We start from the raw sequence: 22,838 nt of genomic DNA, 5'->3' as shown, positions 1-22,838 counted from the left end.
AAAGACTCTAAATCAAATACCAGAAGCAAATTTCTTGATTGCTATTAAATCTACATGGTCTGCAAGGCCATATCTTCTCTGGCTGGCACACTGTGGGAACCCACCATGGGAACTGAAGAGGACAGTCACCATCCACTCTTAATTTCCACTGTCAGAACTTTGAGTTCAATGGCCTTCATCTGAGGAAGAGCAGTAATACCCAGACTATCACCACCATCTTGGCAACTGCACAACATAAATTGGCTCTTCAGTACTTGCTCTATTGGAATACTTAAAAGGCTCACAGGAGATCTAAATAAAAGCAAAACCAACTTACCACTACTGACATATTCAATTCACTTCAAAAATAATCATTGCAGTAGCTTTAATTAGCTTCCTGTAGCAACTCAAGAATACAAGCCACAAGAATTAAAAAAAAAAAAACAAACCAAAAAGCCAACAGCAAAACTGTGAGCTGTCTTCCTCTCTGTGTTTCCTGTCTCTTAGTCTTCTGATATTTGTCTCTTAAGCAGCTGCAACAACTTCAGAAATGACACATCCATTCTGTATTTCACATTTCAAGCAACTCAAATTCAAGAGTGCAGTACAGACAATTACACTAAGGATATTTCTTTGTAAAAATTTAATCAGTATACAATCAATATACCAAAGCAACTGTAAGCTGCTATCTACCACTTTAGTGACTACAGTTTTTAGAGATGCACCAGAATTGGCTACCTGTTCTGAACTGTCATTCTGAACTGTGCACTACCATCTTGCATCACCCCAGCCTGACAAACCTCTTCTTCCTTCTCCTGAATTTGCACAGGTAATATCCTGTTGTCCTGTCCTGGCTTGATGAACTGTCACTCAAGTGAACACTCCACAAAAATCAGAATTTTCACTTATCATCTACAGCCTAAGGCTTCCAACATGGTCATTATAGCTGTGATACATTTCTAACAATTCACCTGTATTACATCTGCTACTGCAGAAGCCTAAAAAAGCTTTCAGAGTTTAAATGTACATTTAAAAAGCAGATAAAAGTCACATAGTAGTTGCACCCTGTGTACCTAACAACCTCATGTGTAATGCAACTATAATGTATAATTATACTCCACCAACAGATAATTTGGTTCGTAGCTATGAAGTATGGAGGCACCCTCAGAATAGCACCTAAAAAAACAGGTGTGTCATCAAACTTATTAGAGAAGGCATTTAGACAGGTATGAGGAAAACAACAAGGAAAACACACAATACACGGGCACAATGGTTAACTAAGTTAGCTACCTTGTCCTGACAATAGTTTGATCAAAGTATGCTACTCCCATCCATACTAGGCCGAAGAAGCATAAAACATATTGGCAAAGGGGACTCAAGCAGCAATTCCTATCAGCACATGGCTCTGCCAACAGCATTTGTAAGCACTATTATTTGTCACACAGCAGCCAGTAACAAACAGAACAAAGCAAGTTTTTGAGAAATGTTCAAGGCTAGGTTGCATGGGGCCTTGAGCAATATGATCTAGTGGGAGCTGTTCCTGCCCATACTGGGGGGTTGTGACTAGATCATCTTTAAGCCCCAGTCCAATCCCCTGATATTCTATGAGTCAATATGTTTTTAAAAAGTGACATGAAACACTTGGAAAAGCAGTGGCGTGTATACATACATACACATAAAAAAGAGGTCCCTACAAATTAGACTGGAAGAGCCAGTGTTTTTAATTCTGCTTTGACAGCGTGTCTTCACACAGTTTGTTACAGCAGCTCCAGCCGAGACTGGAAAGAGCATCCTTGCAGCCCGACTGAAGGTAACTCGCAGCAATGAGACAGAAACTCATCACAAAACTGCGGGGAGGAGTGCGGCCTCGCTACCACAAGGCTGCAAACCACGGGCACTACCCAGGTCTAGGTTTCGCTGTGACAGCGCCTTCTCCCTCTCGGCGGGCCCGCTCTGCCGCCACAGCCAAGGCCGTGACACAGCCCGAGCTGCCCGCGGCCCGTCCGCCAGGCCCGGAGGCGGCCGCCAGCGGTCCAAGGCCGTCGGGAGACAAGGCCGAGGCCGCGGGCGGGGCCCGGTGCAGAGGCGGGGGGGAGACACCGCCTCTTCCTCGCGCGGAGCCACCACGTCGGCGGCACTGCCAACACTGCGGAAATGGGCGCGGGGAGCCGGGCCTTCCTCTCCGTCTGCGGCCCCGCTCCGGCGCGGCCCGGGCCGGGCTCACCCACCTGTGTCTCCGATTATGATGTACTTGAAGAGGTACGCGTAGGCCATGGCCGCTCCCGGGCTGCCGCTCCCGGGCTGTCCCGCTCTCGCTCCGGCGTGACGCGCGCGCTCGCCGCCCGGGCTCGCGCTGCGGAGAGGCGGAAACGGGTTAACGGCCCCCGGGCGGCGCCTCCGCCCGCTCGCTCCCTCCTACCTCCGCCCCCGCGCCGCCGCTGGCGGAGGGGCTCTGCTCGCCCGGTCCTGCTGTCCGCCCTCCCTCGCTCCCTCCCACCGCGGCCCCGCAAGCGCCGGGAAAGCCGGAACGCGGCGGCGGCGGCGAGAACAATAAGCAGGCGCCGAGCGGCCCCCGGACCCTCCGGCGACGTCAGCACCCGCCCCCTCGCGCCGCCCCGCCTCCGACCCGGAAATGCTGAGGCGCGAGGCCGCCTCCCGCCGCACGCAGGGCGGAGCCTCGGACCCCGCCCCGCGGGACTGAGGGCGGTGGCGGCGGCTCCGGGCCGGGGGCTTTGGGGAGATGCCATCCCTGAGTGCAGAACCCATCGAGCTGGGAAAGATCTCTGGGGTCACAGAGCCTTACCCGTGACCAAACACCACCGTGTCAACTAGACCGGGGCACTGAGTGCCACATCCAGTCTTTCTTTTACCAGGGACCGTGACTCCCCCACCTCCCTTGGCAGCCCATCCCAGTGTTTAAGCACCCTTTCTTAAAAAAGTTCTTCCTAATCTCCAACCTCAATCTCCCCTGGTACAGTTTGACACTATGTCGTGTCATACTGTCGCTTGTCGCCTGGGAGAGGCAGCCGACCCTCAGCTGGTTGTAACCTTCTTTCAGGGAGTTGTGAAGAGTAATGTCAGCCCTGAGCCTCTTTTTTTTGTCCAGGCTAAACCCCAGCTCCCTCAGCCGCTCCTCACGGGATTGATAATCCAGACTCGTAGCCCTTCCTTGGACCAGCTCCAGCACCTCAATGTTCCTCCTGAACTGAGAGGCCCAAAGCATAAACCCTCTGAGAGTAGCCAGCAATGAGCTGTTGGGTAGAAGTGTATCTTCATCACATGAGTTCTGGCCTGAAAGGTTTTTTCCCTTTCTGTTTCTGTCTTTCCTCACTGAACTGAAAGCAATGAGCCACGGGAGTAACCTAAATTCACAGCTGGTGTTTAGGACTTTAATTTCTTAGAGTTCACATGGGATTGGTGAGCTGGAAGAGGCTCCAAGGTCTTCCATAGTCTCAGCTGCTTCATGGGGTGTCCGGTGTACCCTGACCTTTGGACGTGGAGCAGTCAAAGGCAGCCTGGCTCACGTATCACAGCCATGCTGAGGCTACACCAGATGCCAAAGGTAAATGTGGCAGACACTCCAGTCAGGTCATGCTGGTGATGCTTTGGGGATCCCTTCAGCTCAGCTCTTTGTGGGCTGGGGGTACTCTTCAAGAGCTATTGGCACATCTTTCATATAAACTGGCATTTTACTCCTCTTCTGGCTCTCTGGTGGAATGGGAGTAAAAGGTGTCTGTCTTTTAACTTTATAGAGGTTTTTATTTGTGGTCAACAGCTTGGACAACATTGACCTACATGGCTTCTAACAGGTGTGCATCCAACTAACTTGTAAAAACGTTCAATAAAGCTTAAAATGCCAAATCCTGCTGTCATATTTCATGACCTGAAACCCAAAATGAAGCTTTTTTTTAAGAAAACAAAAATCCTGTCTACTGTGGATGTGTAATGTCCCCCCCAACCCCACCCCAAACAACACTAGAAAGTGGAAGGAGCTCATTTATATACTCTAAACATATCTATCTTTTCCACATGAAAAATTCTGAGCACTTGTCAGAAGTTTGCCTTCTATTTTTTTTTCTCCTCTGTACTTCTCCTAATTTCACAACACTATTTATTAAGTGTAGAGCCCAAACAGCCGTTCTCACGTGTCTCTAACCAGCCTCATCACCTCAAAACCAGCAAACGAGTATTTCCAGTCTCATCCCTCTCTGAATGTGTTTGTTTTTAATCAACAACATCTAAATTTAATTCTTGATACTAGATCCCTATTCTAGACAGTTACTACTCAAAAGTATCCATACATTTGGTATTTCCCTATTAGCACTGTTGTTCCTCTTGCTGAATTTCAAGAATTTTGATTGTGGCCACTCAGTTTAGCAAAAATATTTGATTTTTTCTCTTTTCATATTATCTCTGCCGTTTTGTTACCCAGGCTGTTCATGACCATATTGAATAGGTCTTGCATGGACAGGACAGGACATTGAGAAGTGGCATGTAAAATTTTGTCCTAGTTTAAAAACCCTGTCCACACTGAAAAGAGCCATTTCTCTATTATTTTATTTGCAACTAGTTTTGATGTACGTTTTTGTTAATAAACAATTCCTAGCCAGAATGAGTTTTCTCAGAGTAGCAGATTTTTGCCTTGCTTCCTATGAAAGTTAGGCTACTGTTTTCACATATCCCTGTGTGTCTCTGTTTCCTGCCCTAATAATGATCATGAAGTCTGGCATCTGAATGGAGCAGGGTACCTCAGCTGAAGGAAAGGCTGCAGTTGGGGTCAGCTGTCAAACCCAATCAAGAACTGACAATAAAACAAGTCTTCTCAAGTGCTCCCTCAGCAGCTAAGCCCTTCAGCTGGCATTCTGACCCCATGCTGTTGGCATGGGTTTGTGTGACCTCAACCCCCGGAGACAAAGCTGTAGGAGATCAGGCCATAAGCAGATAACATCTCATCCAGTATAAGTAAAGGTTGCTCTGCTAGGGATGGGGTAGCTCTGCTCCTCCTAATCTGCTTGTGGACCCTCCCTTGTTCTAGCACTGTCAGAGTCATCTGCTGAATAGAAGTGGCTAAGCTTTAATTTTTTTTATTAGCTTTCAGGCAAAATCATCCTGGATCCCACAGCCACACCAACAAACTAAATAACCTCATCAGTTGGATCCCATCTCTGTCCATGCATCCTCACTGCTCCCAAAGGGCCCTGTTGTTGTGAAGGCTAAAGCTCACTCTGTGAGATCAGTCATGCAGACAGGTATCAACTCTCAAGGTGAGCTCTCTCCTGTAGCTGCCTCCCCTGTGACTGGCAGGATGAGGTAGAACTGTGTGGGCTTTCGTGTCCTTCACCTTTCCTTCAGAGCTCTGTTTTTGTTCATCACATACTCCAAGTCTCCATTAGTGCTATTGGGGATTCCTGCATGACTGAGCCATGAAAGGTATTACTCTGAGGGCTGGTCAAGTCTTGACACTCTGTCCTCAACATCCCGGGTGTTAAGTTTCAATTGTGTTTGATGGTGACAGACTTTTTATTAAGACTGTAGTGATAGGATAAGGGGGTTTAAACTAAGAGAAGGGAGATTTAGACTAGATATGTGTGAAATTTTTTTTTAGTGTGAGATTGGTGAAGTACCGGAAAAGATCACCCAGAGAGGTGGTAGAAGTCCCATCCCTGGCTGCAAAGCAATTAGGTTGAAGATGTCCCTGCTTATTGCAGGGAGGTTTGGGCTCAATGGTCTTTAAAGGTTCTTTCCAACCCAAACTATTTTATCTTTGTATGAGTACATGATTCTGTTTACCTCACTGATGGGGTTTGGTCTCATAGTTCCCAGATTATGTGATCTGCTAGGCTTCTAGACAAGCCAAATTGGGCTGATGTGATTGAATGAGATCTGGTAAGAAAAGGGAAATCTGTTTGGTAGAACTGAGATTTGCTGATGGGGAAAAAGTCCAGACAGTGCAGAATGCCCAGTGAGATGGAAGGTGACTGACATCAGGACTGAGCTGTCTGAGAGCTGGCAGGTGGGTGCAGTTCAGAGGGAAGGCAGCCCTACCTGTTTGTGCTTTGGCAGCCTGGTAAGCCAGGCAGTAACCAGTTTGTAGGTGACTCACATGGCAGGGCCGTGCCCCACTGCCTTCTGTGGCTGCTCAGCTTGGCCAACACCTGCACTGTGGACAGATAACCAGGCCTCTGCTGGTTAGCCAGGCAGCCAAGCTGCTCTGGGGAGTGCCTCAGTCATTTGTGATGGTTAGGGTCACTGATGATCAGTGTTAGAGATAGTTTTTGAATCAGTGTTTGGGATAGTTATTTAACCAGTGTTTGGTAGAGGCATGCAAGGATAATATGCAAGAATTTGTGGCTTTTGCTATCCCATTTGCTGCTGGAGAAGAGACTGTTCCTAACTTATTGAATATTATCCACTGTTCTACAAATCTGAGATGCCTCCAACTAGAGATTAATGCAAAATTGATTTTCTCCAAGTTATGTGTACCATATATCAAGTACTAATAAGAGGCATGCAAATAGCTACTGAAATATTTTTCATTTTTTTAATTTTCATTTTTTACTTCTTACGTGCTAAATTTATGTTTCCACAGAAATTAATATCTTCTATTGTTAAGCATTAATACTTTGATAGAAGGCTACCATGTAGTCAGATTCACTTATTAAAAAAAATAATAGCCAGTTGATATAAAAGAAGCATTGGTAATTCCATATTGAGGAATTGCAGAGAATTGTTTTCCTTTAGTTTCTTTTTGTAAATTAATGGTATCATGACTGCTTATCTGTAATGATTTTACATCACATGATGAAATATTTCACTATGATGACTATGTCAGGATTATATTCAGGCAAATATGGGAAGGTTTCTGGATACACTTTGGAAAACTATAACTTGCTGTTTATTCTGTGTCACACAGTTTTTTCCTGAATTTTCCACTTAGCCAACTCACTTGGGGTTTACAGAAAAGCCTGAGGCTTTGCAGGATCCTTACCACAAAAGATATTATTTAGGGGAGAGGCTTGGATTCATCCAAAGCTCGACATACTCTCCAGAGCAAAGCATTAGACTGCATTTTTTCAATGGAAATTAAAACACCAAAGCAGAACTCTGTCATAGTATTTGAATACAACCACTTTAATTATATTTTTACAGTGGTATCATTTAACTGTTAGAAGTATATCTCGACCCACACTTCCGTCTAGCTTAAAATTTTTAAATCATTCAGTTGTACAGTTAAATTTTCTATACAGATGCTGAGTATGGAATGTTATTTTCTGGTGCCTGTCATTTAATTTGTCTGCACGTACTTCTTCTGAACATTAAGTGTATGCTATAATTTTTCTTATTTGTGAATGTTAAGATTAGATTTGTATTATACTTAACAAACAAGGCAATATAAAGTATATTTTATTTATTATAAATGTTGAGAATGGGACCCCGCCTCATATACAAATAGAGAGCAAGAAGGCAAATATAGCTAAAAGTCAATGAAGATCTGCCTTTGTAAAGATAATTTTTAAATACATGTTAAACCTGTAAAGGTGAACTGGAGACAGCTTCTGAGTTGAGTAGGTAGAAATCCATGTCTGTGAATGATGTGTGGCTTGGGTTTTGCAGGTCCTAGATCAGGTAGCTTTGGCTGAAATTTCAGCTAACAGCTGGATATTTCTGCCCAGTTTACATTGGTACTTTTGATCTGGTGGAAAAAGAGGTTTGGAAATTAGTTTTTTTTAAAAAACCATTCCTTTACAATAGTAAACTAACAGCTTAAATTAAATGCTCTTGACTAAACACATTTGTCAGTCACATTTGTCCAGTCACTATAATTATTAAATGCTTTGTTACAGTTCAATTACATTGATAAGTAATTTTTGGAAGTGAAAAATTCAGTTCCAATAGCATTTTTTTTGGTTTCAAAATATAATCCAGAGACTAAAGGCAGTGTAACAAAAAGTAAAGTATAGTTCTAGAGTTCCCAACTGTATTTATATATTAGGTTCTTGCGCCCCTGGAAATATTTGCATGACCTATGCTTTATCCCTGGTTATTTGTTTATGGCCTTTGCCACTGTTATCATTTCATCCTGTTTTTCCTTGCAAATAAACTTATTTTTCACTGCCTTGATGTAGTAATAAACAGCTTGATAAGACAGAATGTGATAAATTTTAATACACTTTTCCCCATAAAAACAGGGAAAACAATAGGGTCCTTGAATAACCTTGAAATGCCTAAAAAACTAACTGAAAAGATATGTTGATTTTTTTAACAATTATTCTCAGAAGCCTTAGAAAATATGTGCTTGTGTAACAAGATTCACAAAAGCATGGAGGAGTAGTGCTAAATTATGTCAGAGATCCATGCAGAAGCCTGCTTAAACTGCCATCATGGTAAATTTTCAGTATTTTTTTACTTTAGAGACAGTTTTTTCTTTATTTTTTTAGATGTCTTTTAAAAGTTGTTTTGGCAATGCTTTCAGAAAAAGAAAGTGGAAGCTAAAGTTCCCACACAGGCTCGCAGAAGTGAAAATAATCACGAAGACTTCCTGTTTACTCACAGCAGGAAGTAAAAAAAAAACTTTAGGGAAACTGGTTTGCTTGAAAAGGAATAGGAGCAGGCAAGCTTGGTGACACTTTTCTAGTCAGGTATATTTAATGGTTAAAAAAAATTTTTTACATTTCTTTTCTTCTTCTCTTCTACCTGTAATGAAAAAAAGTAATGACTTTTTTTCTTTACCCTACACCCCTATTGTTTTTTGATGGCTGTAGAAAGTATGGAACTGTCTAACACTCTGGAAGTCAGCAGAGTTGCTAAAGGATCTGAGTTGAGGACACATTAGGGACATTCGTGTTGCAGAAATGATCTTTTTCCAACAAGATATTAGCAGAAAACCTACTCTACATTTTTTTCTAAAAAGTGTAATAGAAATTTCTGCTAATTCTAACAAAACTGTTTGTATATAAACCATATTTAAAATGCTGTTAAAGGCTTTAAGTTTCTATTGAAACTGCTTAAAATTTAACAAGCCAGCATGAAACTAGAGTTATTTTAGGTACTTCTTCACTGTGCATTCCACTGAATAAGCTTTGTCATGAATATTTTTAATCAGAAGATGTTTTACTTTAAAAATACATGTGTAGACTCCCTTGATATTCAACCATTGTTGATGTAAAGGGAAGCATTGCTTCTGCATGTATTTTCCGTAATTTGATTAACTTATTTTTAAAACTCCAACCATCGTAATGTTGTTTCAGCCCAATTTCCCTCACTTGTCTTCAGGCTGTGAAGGTCACACCAAAGCTGTTATTGCCCACATGAGCTATGCCATTGTAGCCTTCCATTGTAGGCTAGGGAGTCTTTAATTCCATAGATCAGAAGGTGGGCAAGAATTTACTTTTTTCTCTTAATTTTTCTCTTAATGCCTCTATTCATTCATACACTGTTTGAGAAAGGTAAACAGTACCTCCTAGAATGGAAAAAACACCAAGAGAATGAATTGCAATGGAGCACACCCCACCATCCCCCAGCCATCAGCTTCCATTCATTTTAAATGTCAAAGGGGTTTAGATATTCATTCCTACATGTTTATTGGGAACACCTTGTTGTTATGGTCATGAGACGTAAAGGAGTATGAAATTTTGGATGTCAAGTACTCTTCTTATGTTTCATGGCAAAAACTACAGCAGAAAAACAATTTTCCTGGCTTCAAGACACAGTTGATTTTCATCTTATTTCTCTTTGGCAGACAGTCTCTTTTATAGTTCTATACTTTACTGCATTAAAAGTGGGATTTTTCAATTCTTATTTCCAGTTCACAATGGAAAAAAGGTTTGTACCACATTTTTACTTAAGGAAGATCTTGTCTGCTAAAACTTAAACTCAGATTATATCAATAACCACTGCAGTTCCATCTTTTTTAACAGTGAAGCTTGTTTAGTTATCATAACCTTCATGTCATCATAATTACTTAGCATAGAAAATGGTTGCAATTTGTGGCAGTGCCAAGCCCTCATCTCCATAAATATTGTCTTGTATGTTGGCAGTCCTCCAATACATACCCCTATTTACCTTTTTTTTCCCTTGCTATGTGTCTTGATGCTGTTTTCTTGATTTTCCTCAGAATGATTTTAATTTTGGTTCTGTAGTCAAAAATTACATAAAAATGAACAAAATGGCTATCTGGGTAACAATTTCAGTCATGGTATTTTCTTTCCATGTTTTCAAAAGGTAAAATGACCAGTCTTTTACAGAACTTCTTGGTGCTGTAGGAAAGAAATGCACAGTATATAGTACTTTAGCAAGTATGAGCACAGAGTAGTCTACAGATTATGAAATGTAATCTAATGTTTCACAAATAAACCCCAAACTTCCTCCTGTTAGGAAATCAGCCATTTAACAACTAGCTAAGGACATAAAACAATGGACTCAGCACACTGCCTTATGTCCTGTAGGGACTGGGAGCCTACTCCTAGTACTCCTTGTAGTGGTTTTCTTTGACAGAGGCAGTAGGGGTATACAGGCAAGAACCTAAATTAATTTTTCCACAATCAGCTGTTATGTGGAAATTTTCTATAGTTTTTCTTGCCATGCACATGAGCCCAGCCACATGAAGGAGAAAAGCAGAGCTGTTCCTGACAAAAAGAGTGACCATGACGATACTTGAGAAATTCTTTCAGGAGTAGCAGTCAGGCCATAGCCATCCTCTCACCCCCTCTCATGTGTAACACAGAGTCAATTGGCTTTTATCTACTCAGTAAATGGGGTGCTGCCATGTTGCCTCAGACTTACCATGCTGAAGGGATGCATAAAATTCTGCCATGCCTTGGGAATGCAACTTGTCTTGGCACAGAAAGGAATGAAACAGCCAACTTCCCCAGAAAGGTATGACAACACTAATCTAATTCATGTGACTTGGACTCAGTAGAAATCAAGATATGTGTATCCTGATGACTCAAATCAAGGTATTAAAGCTGTTGCCTCAATTGAGAGCAATGAAAATGTATAATTCCTCTAGTATAGTGTCTGGTGAAGCAGAGAAAATGCATAGAAAGGCTTAGGACAACAATGATATTTATGGCAAATGTAAATGGAGAAAGTGATGCAATACTCAATTTAAGTAGTATAATGTAATCTATAAAATAAAAACAACTGCTTTGGAAAAAATATGTTGATTACACTAGACACTGAAAGGAAGAATAGAAGAAAAAGGAAAGATAACTACAGATCAATTATACAAATGGGCCAGTTTCCAAAACAAAGGGGCCATACAGAGATTCACAGTCTTATTAACATTTCCCAGTAAATTATTGCCTAATTTGTCTGAATTAAGCCTGCTTCTTGTTCCACTTTTATTGGGAAAAAACTGTAATTGGGATCTTTTTGAACATTAACTGGATGGCTTACTGAATATTCCATTCATTCTGTGTCTCCTTCTTTCACATTTCATCTTAATAAGTTGATTTTTCTGTCAGTAATTTTCATTTAAATTATGAAAAAATAATGAAGACTTTATCTGCATGTACTTTCTTAGATTAAAATTTTGCTGTAATAGCAATGGGAAAGATTTATTTTATGTAAGTCAGTTTTAAATATGGATTTGTCTCATTGTTTGGAATAGTTCAGTAGTTCAGCTTTACAAGCTCTAAGTTTGTGAATGTCTTAAACAGGCAAACATTTTATCCTACACCTCAGATATAGATCAAATAGTTTTAAATAGCAGATATTTGACCTTATGTTCTGAGGTGACGAATTTCTATACATTTTTGTATAAAAAAGTTGGCCTCTGCCTTTTCTGCAAAAGAGAATCACATGTCTAGGTGATGCTGAGTAATGTATGTGATCTAGCTGAGTTTTAGAGAAAAATAAACTTGAAGTGACAAACTGGCCAGTAAGAAAGTGTACTTTGCTGAACCTTATTTTAAAGTAGTTACCCACAACTTCTGTACCCAACCTGTTTTGTGTAAATATATATAAAAATGCAACTGTGTGCAATGAAGGATCCATGACATAAGTTTTTTTTGTTTATTACCTTTATTTGTGGGAAAATCTTTTCTTCTGTCAGAAAAAAATATATATTTTGTATCCCACTCTTTTGAAAATACCCAGATTTTTGTGTTTGCATTAATCCTGAATCTAATTTTCAAACTATTTAATAACAGGTACTTTCAGTACTTTTTGCAGCATGTGATATTTGTACAATACTTTTTACAAATTGCTGCCTCTTCGTGGAGGAAATAATAAGTACTGCAGTAAAGACAAACGTAGCATCACAGAGAGTACATTGAGGAGACCAAGGTGGACATTGTGAATTAAATGCCTTTAAAAGTAACTGAGGAGCATCAGCCCAAGGACTTCAGATTTCAGTTGCAGGTGAGGAGCATGGCTCAGAGTGTATTTAGCATGTCTTGAACTTAGACTACTGACTAAGCCCCTGGCAGATTTCTCCAGATGCAGAAGCAAAACCAGATTTTAGATTTGAGTAGAGCTGTTTAAATTGTTCACCAAACAATAATGGTCTTTACATCTGACTTTGACTAGGAATCCAGTGCTGAAAGGACGGAGGTACAAGGGCAAACATAATCCCTCATCAGAGAAGGCTGACTTGTGGAAGCGCTGAATTAAAGGGGGAGTGAGCTCTCCAGAGCCCTCCTCCAGCAGTGGAACAAGATCAGTGAGAGCTTCTCAGTCTTTTTTCCTCAAGACAGAACTGTGGAAGGGGAATGGAAGCCTGGTACAATACTTTTTGATATGAATGAGAAATGGAGAATAGGGAAGTAAGGAGACTGTAAGAATCACTTAAGCTCATAAGAAATTGCAAATCCAAGAAAGAGCCTTTTTCTAGAGAGTTGCTAGTAACCACAGGAAAGAGGAGCTGCTGGAACCAGAGTGCAAAGGTCTGTTTTAGAGAATCTGCTTCCTAAGTAGCAGGCTTTAACAAGATTTGAATATGGAAAAGATACTTCACTGAATAATTTAGCTCCTTTAACCACATGGATTGTGGCAGCATGCAAACGTTTCCTAGAGCCACAGTTACTCCAGGAAGGTGGAGTAGTTTGCATATAGCAGCCTCCATTGAGAAACAGAGGATAACAAACTACTTAAAATTTACTAATAGCTCCTTTTTTAAAAATGGACTGAACATACCCTCAAGATTTCGCTGATCCTGAAGGTTTACACGTCTTCTGTAATGACAGAACCATAAATTCTAAATGTTGGAACAGTCAAGTGTTCAGGGCAGCATAACACCTCTCTGAAGACACATTTTGGCTCATGTACTTTTCCTGGCATGTTAAGTCATCCTGGAGCTGGGAAGGAGGAATTCATGAGAGTTTAAATGGCAATAAACCTATCTGTGAACATCAGGGAAAAAATGGGCCTGTCTTTGCATATACTGAAGAGTGATGTCTGTCTCCCAACTAACAGCTTCCTCTATGTATTGTTTTTTCAATTTGCAGTATCTTCTTTTCCAGTTAAATAATTTAAAAAATGTGTATTGAAGCACACATATATTCCCACAGTTATACTGCCAGGCATTTGAATTAAAAGAGACAAGAAATAGGTAGTTTAGATTTATATAACTGACTCAGGGATAAACATTGCAACTCCAACACCATTCAGGAAGCCTGAATGTTTGAGAGGATCATATATGTGAATAATAGCTACATAAAATCTTTTAAGACTTTGTAAATAGCAGCTATAGTAACCCAGTCATTTAGTCTTCTGTGGAGATTATTCCTGCTTTACTGTAATTATTTTATTGCCAGTGAAAGTGATCTGCATGACAGGATTGGCTTTTAAAACCTAACTTCTCTGCTGTTGTTTCCTACCAGCTACCATTTCAGCCTTTGGATGCTCTTGCTAATGGCAAAAAGAAATTCTGAGATAACCATTAACAATGTCCCCAACACCACTGCAATTAAATAACTATGGTAATTTGGTACTTCAGGACACAGATCTGCTTTTCCAAACCATGATTTACAGTCAATATTGAAAATGCCTCAGATAAGAAATCTTAAAACTGAAACAATTGATGTTTCATTTAACACAATATTGACTTTTCATTGTTTCCATGGACCAACGCTGACTGCTGGCCACTGATTTTTATGAGCTGTGTGTTTGTGTCCTCCTTCCCAAGTCCATAGAAATTATCAAGGTTATTTTGGTGCAGTTCTCTGTATAAATACAAGGACTGTTATGCATCTCAGAACAACAATGTTTAATCTTTGGTGCAGGTTAATTTAATTTAGTCATACAAGTTGAAAGTTATTCTGATGCACACTGTTTTGGCATTGTATTTCTTCTAGATATTTGGAGAATTTGCTTTGACTTATTTAGAAGAAACCTTGAGGAAGGTCAACAGTCATGGCTGAACCATCACTTTCTTGAGTGACTGTTAAAATGAACAATTTAGGCTAACATAGGTTATTGAAGTCAGTGTTTCTTTTGCAATATTCTATGCTCATTGAGAAGACTACATTACAAAATCTACTTTTATTATACAGAAAGAGGTCTCAAAATCATTCTTACCATGCCCCCAGTCACATCTTATGGTTAAATAATGTAAAAATAGTAAAGAAGTTTATAACTACCAGCCTCTCTTTCTCCAAAACTTCACATAAAAGTGGACTTATATTTATAGGATGGAGAGCTTAAATTCACTTAGTTCATATAATGGAAAGTTGTTTTAAGACCTGGGCATTAGCTTGTGATTTGAATTTACTGCTTTAACAGATCTGTTGTTTCCTTGGTAAAAATTATGGTTAGCACTTTCTTGCACACTTTCTCAAATATTGTCAAGATTATGGAAACCTCAGATATCGTCATAACTGGGGCAATGCAAACATGTTAGCAACTTTAACCTCTTGCATCAATACTATGCCAATGAATCTCAAATCCCTTACATAAGGGTGGATTTCAGGCCAGTTTCTGTTAAGCAGAGATTTCTTTGAAGAATCACCAAGTTCCAGGTGTTCTTATGATGGCTGTAACACTTTTCAGACGTGTACCTCATAATAATCATTATTATGATTTTTATAACTATAATAGTAATAATAATAATAATAATAATAATAATTATTATTATTATTATTATTATCATTATCATTATCATTATCATTATCATTATATTATTATTATAACTCATAATAATCAGTTAAGGATAGGCCAATAATAAAGCTGTTCCACACTCAAATACATTTCTCAGCCTGAAGTTTTGCATGCTATTTTTACTCACTGTTAGAATCTTCATGTATATTTACTCAGCCAAACAGGACTTTTTTGCCTAAAGAAGATGGTGTTTGTTCAACTATTAACGCTTAATCGTAGGCTTTTTCTGGGTCTAAGGATGAGAAGCAAGATTTAGCTGCTGAAAGGCCTGTATTTGAGACATCTATTGCATACTATTATGTTTTTCTGCAGCTTCTGAGTGTCTGATTTTGGTACACTTTATCATTCTTTTTTGTTTTCCTTCATATATTAGGTAAGGTCTATATTAAGTCTTCTCTACTGGTTTGACAGGCTACTAGGCAAATTTCTCACATGCAGACTAGAGATCCGTTTGGATCCATAGGGATCCACTCAAACATTCAAAAATATTTGAGTACTCCCCTGTGACTATTTTCCAAGCCATTTTTCCATACATCTCCAATAAGTCTTCATCTTCAAAGGAGCTATTCTCTGTGTTGGTAATCCAAAACACAACTTCTTACTTTTTCCAAATAGATTCAATCTATATATGCTGAGTGTCCAGAACAATTTTATATCTGTAAACTTGCCAGCAGTATTGCCTTTTTAAAGTAACAACCACATACTATTCAAAATCTTTAGGTTATTATGTTTAATTTTCTCTTCTTGAGTCAGGGAGCAGTAGCAATCCTCCAAAATATTGGTGTTAAATTATCAGTAAGCATGTCCATTCCCTGCCACACTAGGGACTATTTCTGGGGACACTCTTTCCTTTTCAATCTGTCTAAATTATCAGAATGTAATAATGTCCACAAGTGCTGGACTGATGAAGAACACATTCCACACTCTTAGAAAACTCAATTTTGATACAGTCATAGTACTTGCTGTTCTTTACTGTACTTTGTTTATAATTTCAGGAACATTGTAGCTATTGATCTAGAGCCAAGCCCAGTAGGGAACAATTATTTGCCAGCTCAGTAGCCATGGTGCTTAATTAAAATAAGATTTCCTTCTATACTTTTATTTTTAATATTTATGTCCACTGACAGTCTGACACAGTTTCTTTACTTTCCAAACTTTCGAGGCATATCCATATAAAACAATCTTCCCATGGGCTCCAGTATCCCACAAACCCTCATCTTTGCCTCTTATATTTCCAACGAAATTAGTAATCCTAATTTATTCGCAGTATTTTATATGTCAGTGTTTTCTGCATTGTGTCTGTTCACATGTTATTCTTCTTGATGGCATTTGGAATTGTACTACTCTGTAATCTAGTATCTCAGGCACTGGTCCCAAATCCAGCTTTCACAGAATTAACACTCACATTTTTCAGTTATCCAGGATACCTTGGTCAAATCCAACCTTTATTATGATAAACAAAATTGACTTATCTGTCCTTTTACAAGGAGCTGTAATTTTATACTGGTTTATTTTATTTGATCTGGTTTTGACTGCTGACAGGCTTTCTTGGAACAGTATGTAAATTTTAGTTTTTCAATTTACTGTTTCTGAATTCTACCCTCTCTTTTTTACTCATTTTGTAGTCAATTCCATTTTCTAGTTCTTCTTTAAGCAATTTGACATTTGGTCATGTGAAAGTATATTTTTTGCTGTAATTCTATGCCATTTCTTCTCAGAATTCTCTAAATATTCATTCTTTAGCTAATATAAGTGTTCACCTATCCCTATGCAAAAATCTTTCAAGTATTCCTTAGATTATACTTGCAAGTAACTAAGTCTTCTGTAGTAACTTCTCCTGGAGAAATTTGCATTAAGTAAATGAGACTCTTAATAGATCAGCTTCTCCTGTCAGGCATGTTAAATGCTACAAGTGTCAATTTAAAAAATAGAAGTGTATTAACTTGAGGTGTGTAAAAACCCTCATGCCATTGCTTGCATGATACCTGTCTTGCCTGTCACATTTCTAAAAAACAAATAAACCATGACTGCTGGCTCCCTTTTATCTCTTTCTTTCAGTTCAAATCCTGAATAAAATACAATATTTGTAAGTATAATTTGATTTCCCCTTAGAACAGACAAGAATGGACTGGGCTATTTCAGTTGGAAGCGGATCATCTTCAGTTGGAATCATTTTATCATTCCACTCATCTAGTCCAAATGTCTAAACAATTCAAGGCTGACCAAAACTTAAAGCCTGCTGTTTGTCCAAATGCCTCTTGTACACTGACAGGCTGGGGGCATTGACCACCTGTCTAGGAAGCCTCTTCTGGGGCTTGACCACCCTCTCAGTAAAGAAATGTTTCTTGATGTTCAGTCTAAAACTCTCCCAGCACAGGTTTCAACCATTCCCACATGTCCAATCACTGGATACCAAAACTGGAGGAGATCAGCACCTCCTTCTCCACTTCCCATGCTCAGGAAGCTGGAGTGAATAATGAGGTCACCCCTCAGCCTGCTTCTCTTCAAACTAGACAATCCCAAAGTCCTCAGTTGCTCCACACAGGAAGGGTCTTCCAACCCTCTCACCAGCTTTGCTGCTCTCCTCTAGAGCAGGGTTAGGGTTAGGGTTAGGGTTAGGGTTAGGGTTAGGGTTAGGGTTTGGATGCATCCAAAGACCTTCCACATCCTTCTTAAGGTGTGAGGCTCAGAACTGCACATAGCACTCAAGTTGAATACAGCAGGATAGTTGCCTCTTTGGCGTGGCTGGTGATGCTGTGTTTGATGCACCCCAGAATGGCTTGGCTGCCAGGGCACACACACTGCTGGCTCCTGGTGAGCATCTTGCCAGCCTACACCCCCAGACCCCTTTCTACAGGGTGTTTCCAGCCACTCCTCTTCCAACTTATACTTGTGTTACTCTGTTTTGGATGCAGAATCCAGCATTTCAACTTGTTAAATTTTATCCCATTAATCACTGCCCAATGCTACAATCTATCTGGATCCATCTGCAAGGCCTCTTGTTTCTCAACAGAGTCAGCAGAAGCATTTCCCAGATTGGTATCATCAGCAAACTTGCTAATGCTGCATTCAGCTCCTAACTCCATGCTGTTGGTAAGTATATTGAACAGACCTGGCCCTAAAATTGAGCCCTGAGGAGCACCACGTGTGAGCAGTCACCAGCCAGATGTAGCTCCATTCATACAACACTGAGCTCTGCCTTTCAGCCAGTTCTTCACCCCATGAATCTCTCATCCTGCAGGTGGACAACTTGTCCAGAGGGATGTTGGGAAGACCTGTAACTACTCCACTAGCCTCTTACAACATGGAAGCTTTAAAATATAATTGCATAGAAATGACTGAAGGAGCTGGGATTGTTTATCCTGGAGAAAAGGAGACTCAGAGGTGACCTTGTCAGAAGTGACCTCTACAACTCCCTGAAAGGTGTTGTAGTCAGGTGGGGTCAGTCTCTTTCTCCAGGCAGCAACTGACAGAACCAGAGGACACACTCTTAAGCTGGACCAAGGGAAATACAGGTTGGATGTTAGGAAAAAGTTTTTTACAGAAAGAGTGATAAAGTACTGGAATGGCCTGCCTGGGGAGGTGGTGGAGTCACCACACCTGGATGTGTTTAAAAAAAGGTTGGATGTGGCACTGGGTGTCATGGTTTTGTTGAGGTATTAGGGCTGGGTTGGACTCTATGATCTTGAAAGTCTCTTCCAACCTAGTCATTCTGTGATTCTTTGACGCCTCTTTTTCAAAAATGCTTGTTCTAAATTGGTCAGGACTTCACACTGAGCCTACTGGCTGGGGACTTGACCCCTAAATGGGGCTTGACCCTTAAAGGCCAAATTAAGGGCCAGTAATTTGCTGCAACTGTAGTTCAGACATTGAAATATAAATTTATTAGAAATTTCTCTCCAAATGGCATCCTCCTTTTCCTGCTTGCTATAATTCCATGTACTATAAAGGCCATGTTTAAAAGGGAAGGACTGAATCAGGCTTTGTGCTAGTTTCTGGAAAAATATCCAAGACTGACCGAGTTATGTGGGGCAAAGTGACAGCAACAGTGACATCTGCAGAGCTAGTGCTGTCACTATCAGCAGCACAAATGTGTTCTTGCATCTTTTATGAGTTTAATTCATCAGAGGATAGAATGGATCTTTTGACAAATTCTGTGCTACAATTACAAGTCTGTTGCTCAAAGAAAAGACTTTCTCAACTGAGAAATCTGAGACTTTGGTCATCTGTAGGCTGAATTACTACAGTAATTTAACACAGAAGCAAGAAACATATAATCCAATTATGGGGAGTAATATCTAAATCACTCCTATTTCTTTTTTTAATGGTTTGCTTTGGAATCCATTAGGACAAAAGGGTCTTTATGCATTTAAAATATTAATAAAGTGAAAAATTGAAGTGATCATACTTAGTTGTAAGTGAACAAAGTGCATTCATTTGTGTCCCCTCTAAGTCCTGTCATTCTTCTGCAGAATGTGTTGTCATGGTATCCAATATGGCCACGTCAAAAAGTGGTAGTGACAAACCATGTTAGTTAGCAACATGTGGCAGATTACTTTTCCTGTTTGGTACCTAGCACGGGTAGAATGGGCAAAGATAAAGGTCTGCTTCAGATTCAGAGGTAACAGCATTCTGAGGCTAAACTCTGAAAGTGTGGGACCTAGCAATGGTGAACCCACATGATGTAGAACAAATGTTAGAGGGGATTTTGAGTATTTTTTTGAGAAATGAAGAGGATTTAACTTATTGTTTAACCTTCCCTGTATCTCAGCTTATATAAAACAGGTTGACATCTTTGAATTAATAGCAGTTATTTAGTCAGATTATACAAGGCAAGATTCTGAGTCCCTCTCAGTTAAGAAGGCCTTCAGATAAGGCCTTTGGTGTGTTCGAGGTCAAAAGAAGCCCCTTTGCAGCCTCTGACCAGAAACAGGCTGCTGTCCCAAGTTTGCCAACATGCAAAAGTACACTGATTTAATTTCAAATGTTACATTAAATTGGGTTAGTTCAGACTGTGATAAAGGACATGTTTATCAGAGCCTCCCAGTCTTTGCCTGGCCTGAGCCTCAAGACCAAATATTCTAGCCAATATTAAGGATGTAGAATTGCTTTCATATGAATGACATGAATGGAGAGATTAGTTGTCTTGAAAGAATTATTTTTCTGTCCCAGACCTTTAGAAATGTTTTCTAGGGTGCTGGGAAATCAGTGGCTAGTCCAAAAGCAAGACAAAGGAACAGTTATAAATATCCTTCTCCTTCCAAATCCGGCAGAAAAGATGGCCAGATTAGCATATATGTGCCTCCATAATTTTTTCCTGCTGTCAGTCACCCTTAATCCCTTCCTATCTTTGGGAGGCAGGAAAACACAAGGATTTGAAGGGCCAATTCAAAGGGCAGGATGGCAATCCATTTTGCTTAACTGTACCACTGCAACTGTGAATGGAAAGAACACTCCAAAAATCTGCATATCACAATCTCAACATCGTGACAATAGCAACCACCCCCTTGCCAACTGACTCTTCCCTTGCTGTTTTTATAAGACAGAAATCTCTGCCTTTTATATAAAAATGTTTAGCTGTTGTTGCCCCAATAACAAACTCAGATTTTAGCATAGTTACCTTGAGGCTATCCTAATTTGCATCAGAGTCTTCCCCAAAACATGGAACTTTTCCTTTAGCTATCAGCCCTTCTGACTTCCCTCTCTAGTCAAACAGACATCTTCAGAAAGCAAATCAGAGAGCTCCTTCTGATACCAGTTTGACCTGTCATGGTCTGTAAACTACATACAGAGCCATGATTTTTAGTTTGGACAATATGAAATCAATGTCCTTGTGTCTTGGGCTTTATTTTTGCAGGTAGTAAGCAAATAATGGATCTGTGGTACTATCCAATAAAAGCTGAAAGTTTAATTTTTCTAAAACTTCTCCTGTAAATCTTCAATTAAGGATTATGTTGGAGATGAGAGGAAAGGGCCAAGTCTCATACACTTAAATAGGCTGCATGTCTCCAAAAATATCCACAATCATAACTCTGAATATAATCCTTGCCAACAAACAATGCCTGTCTGTGAAAGGCATTTTAGAATTTCTGAAGTAAATGGTCAATTCATAAAAGAACAATGTGATGGATTTTGTCCATGTACCCTAGATAAAAAAGGAACAACAGCCACTTAAAATGTTTTGCATTTATCATTTTTAGGAAGAAAAAAAAAGAATTTTGAAACACTGTCCAATCCCAAGGGATACTTATTCTGTGTCTAGTATGACCCTAATTATAATGATAATATAATGAAGAAATGTTCCCTCTCTTCCTGTAGCTGCACAGTGGCAATCTGCAGAAAATTGCCTTCAGCTGTAGATATATGAATGTATGTTTTCAAACAGTGAACTGTGTTCTGTGTTCTTCTAATAGCACTTTATTTTTTAAGGGATCACCTCATAAGCTACGATTAAAAAAGGAGAATGTTCATGTTATTAAAAAAGTACCAAGTGGGTCAAAGTCAAAACCAGCAGCTTAATTTAATATAGCTGAATAAAAAAACCCAAACAAAAAAGCCCCACCAAATACAAGAGGGCACCAACATGGATAATAGTGTGAATTATAAATAATTGTGACTTTATTCCAAAGTAAAATATATAGCATGCTTGCAAACGCTGGTGCAGCAGTTCCAAGTCTGGCTAACAATACTTAAATATTTCCCCTGCTGGAAATATTTCCATGTATTAATAATTTCTAGAAACTTCCACTTGTCCCAGTTGCATTTGCTGATTCATAGGGGATTTTTTTTTTTTACAAATTTCACAGAAGGCTTCAGCTTTTTTTGTGGGTGTTTTTTTTTTAGTCATAACTACTAAAGAAAGTTTCTTCCCATGATAATATACTTCAAGATGTGCTAGAATCCCAGCACCAAAGCAGTAGGTAGTAAACAAGATGAAATTTGGCAAGGTAGGAGCTCTGTGCCCCCAAAAGTCATTTTGATTCCTTTGGTTTGCCCTTCTGTATATTGAAAACATCACAGAATTCCATAAGGGAATTTGAAAAAAATCCCAAACAACCCAGAGCCATGCAATTATATTAGTTCTTAGTCTTGAAGCAGTGCTTTGTAGCTACAACCTTATAAATTACTAGCTGCTCTGTATGATGAGATTTCTTAGCAACCCTTGTGTGAACAAGTATAAAAATCAAGGCTTGCTCCTCAATTAAAGGTATTTTATCAAATGCCTGAGAATATATTTTTCTACTTCTGGTTATCTGTGTTCTAGCAAAGAACATGAGGTCAATTTTCATTCAGGTAACAAGCTCATTTTGTTTGGACTACAAAAGTTTAGGACCTATTTGAATACAAGCATATAGCGCATGAAGTCTCTCCTTTGTGGACAGCAGGATGGAAGAGTATTGCAGATGTTTTCTTGCTCATTACCAGAAGCCTTCTTGTCAAAATCTCAGTGAAAGGAACCTGGCAAGCAGGGAAAATCATTACCCAGTCTATCTTCCTGTCTCTGAAGGACAGTAATATTTTTTTATTCTCAGGAAGAAATAAAGGCAATGTATAACCAAGAGTAGCAGATTAAATCAGTAGAGTATTGTCACTGAAGAATAAAAACTGGAAAGCAGTATGTTGGCACAAGGCCAGCATAGCTACAACTGAAGAGCTGAAGACATATTCCCAGGCAGAAGAACAGGGAAGAGGCGTTATAAATTTTGCCCTCCTGTTTCAGCCACTTTCATATGTCCCAGTCTGATGTTCCCTTGTCGTTG

General features: G+C 39.7%; 1 protein-coding gene across 1 annotated transcript in view; it reads right to left on the bottom strand.

Annotated features, from left to right (window-relative positions):
• Positions 1–2,603, bottom strand: part of RAB2A (RAB2A, member RAS oncogene family) — a 43,581-nt gene extending 40,978 nt beyond the window's left edge. The window contains exon 1 of the mRNA XM_005479328.4: positions 2,208–2,603. Within this exon, the coding sequence (XP_005479385.1) occupies positions 2,208–2,253 (46 nt within the window). The 5' untranslated portion in view covers positions 2,254–2,603. The remainder of the gene's footprint in view (positions 1–2,207) is intronic.
• Between the last annotated feature and the right edge of the window lie 20,235 nt (positions 2,604–22,838).

Source organism: Zonotrichia albicollis, chromosome 1, assembly GCF_047830755.1.
Source record: "Zonotrichia albicollis isolate bZonAlb1 chromosome 1, bZonAlb1.hap1, whole genome shotgun sequence".
Taxonomy (NCBI): domain Eukaryota; kingdom Metazoa; phylum Chordata; class Aves; order Passeriformes; family Passerellidae; genus Zonotrichia; species Zonotrichia albicollis.
The sequence above is the reverse complement of the archived record's forward strand: the minus strand, read 5'-3'. Positions and strand labels throughout refer to the sequence as shown.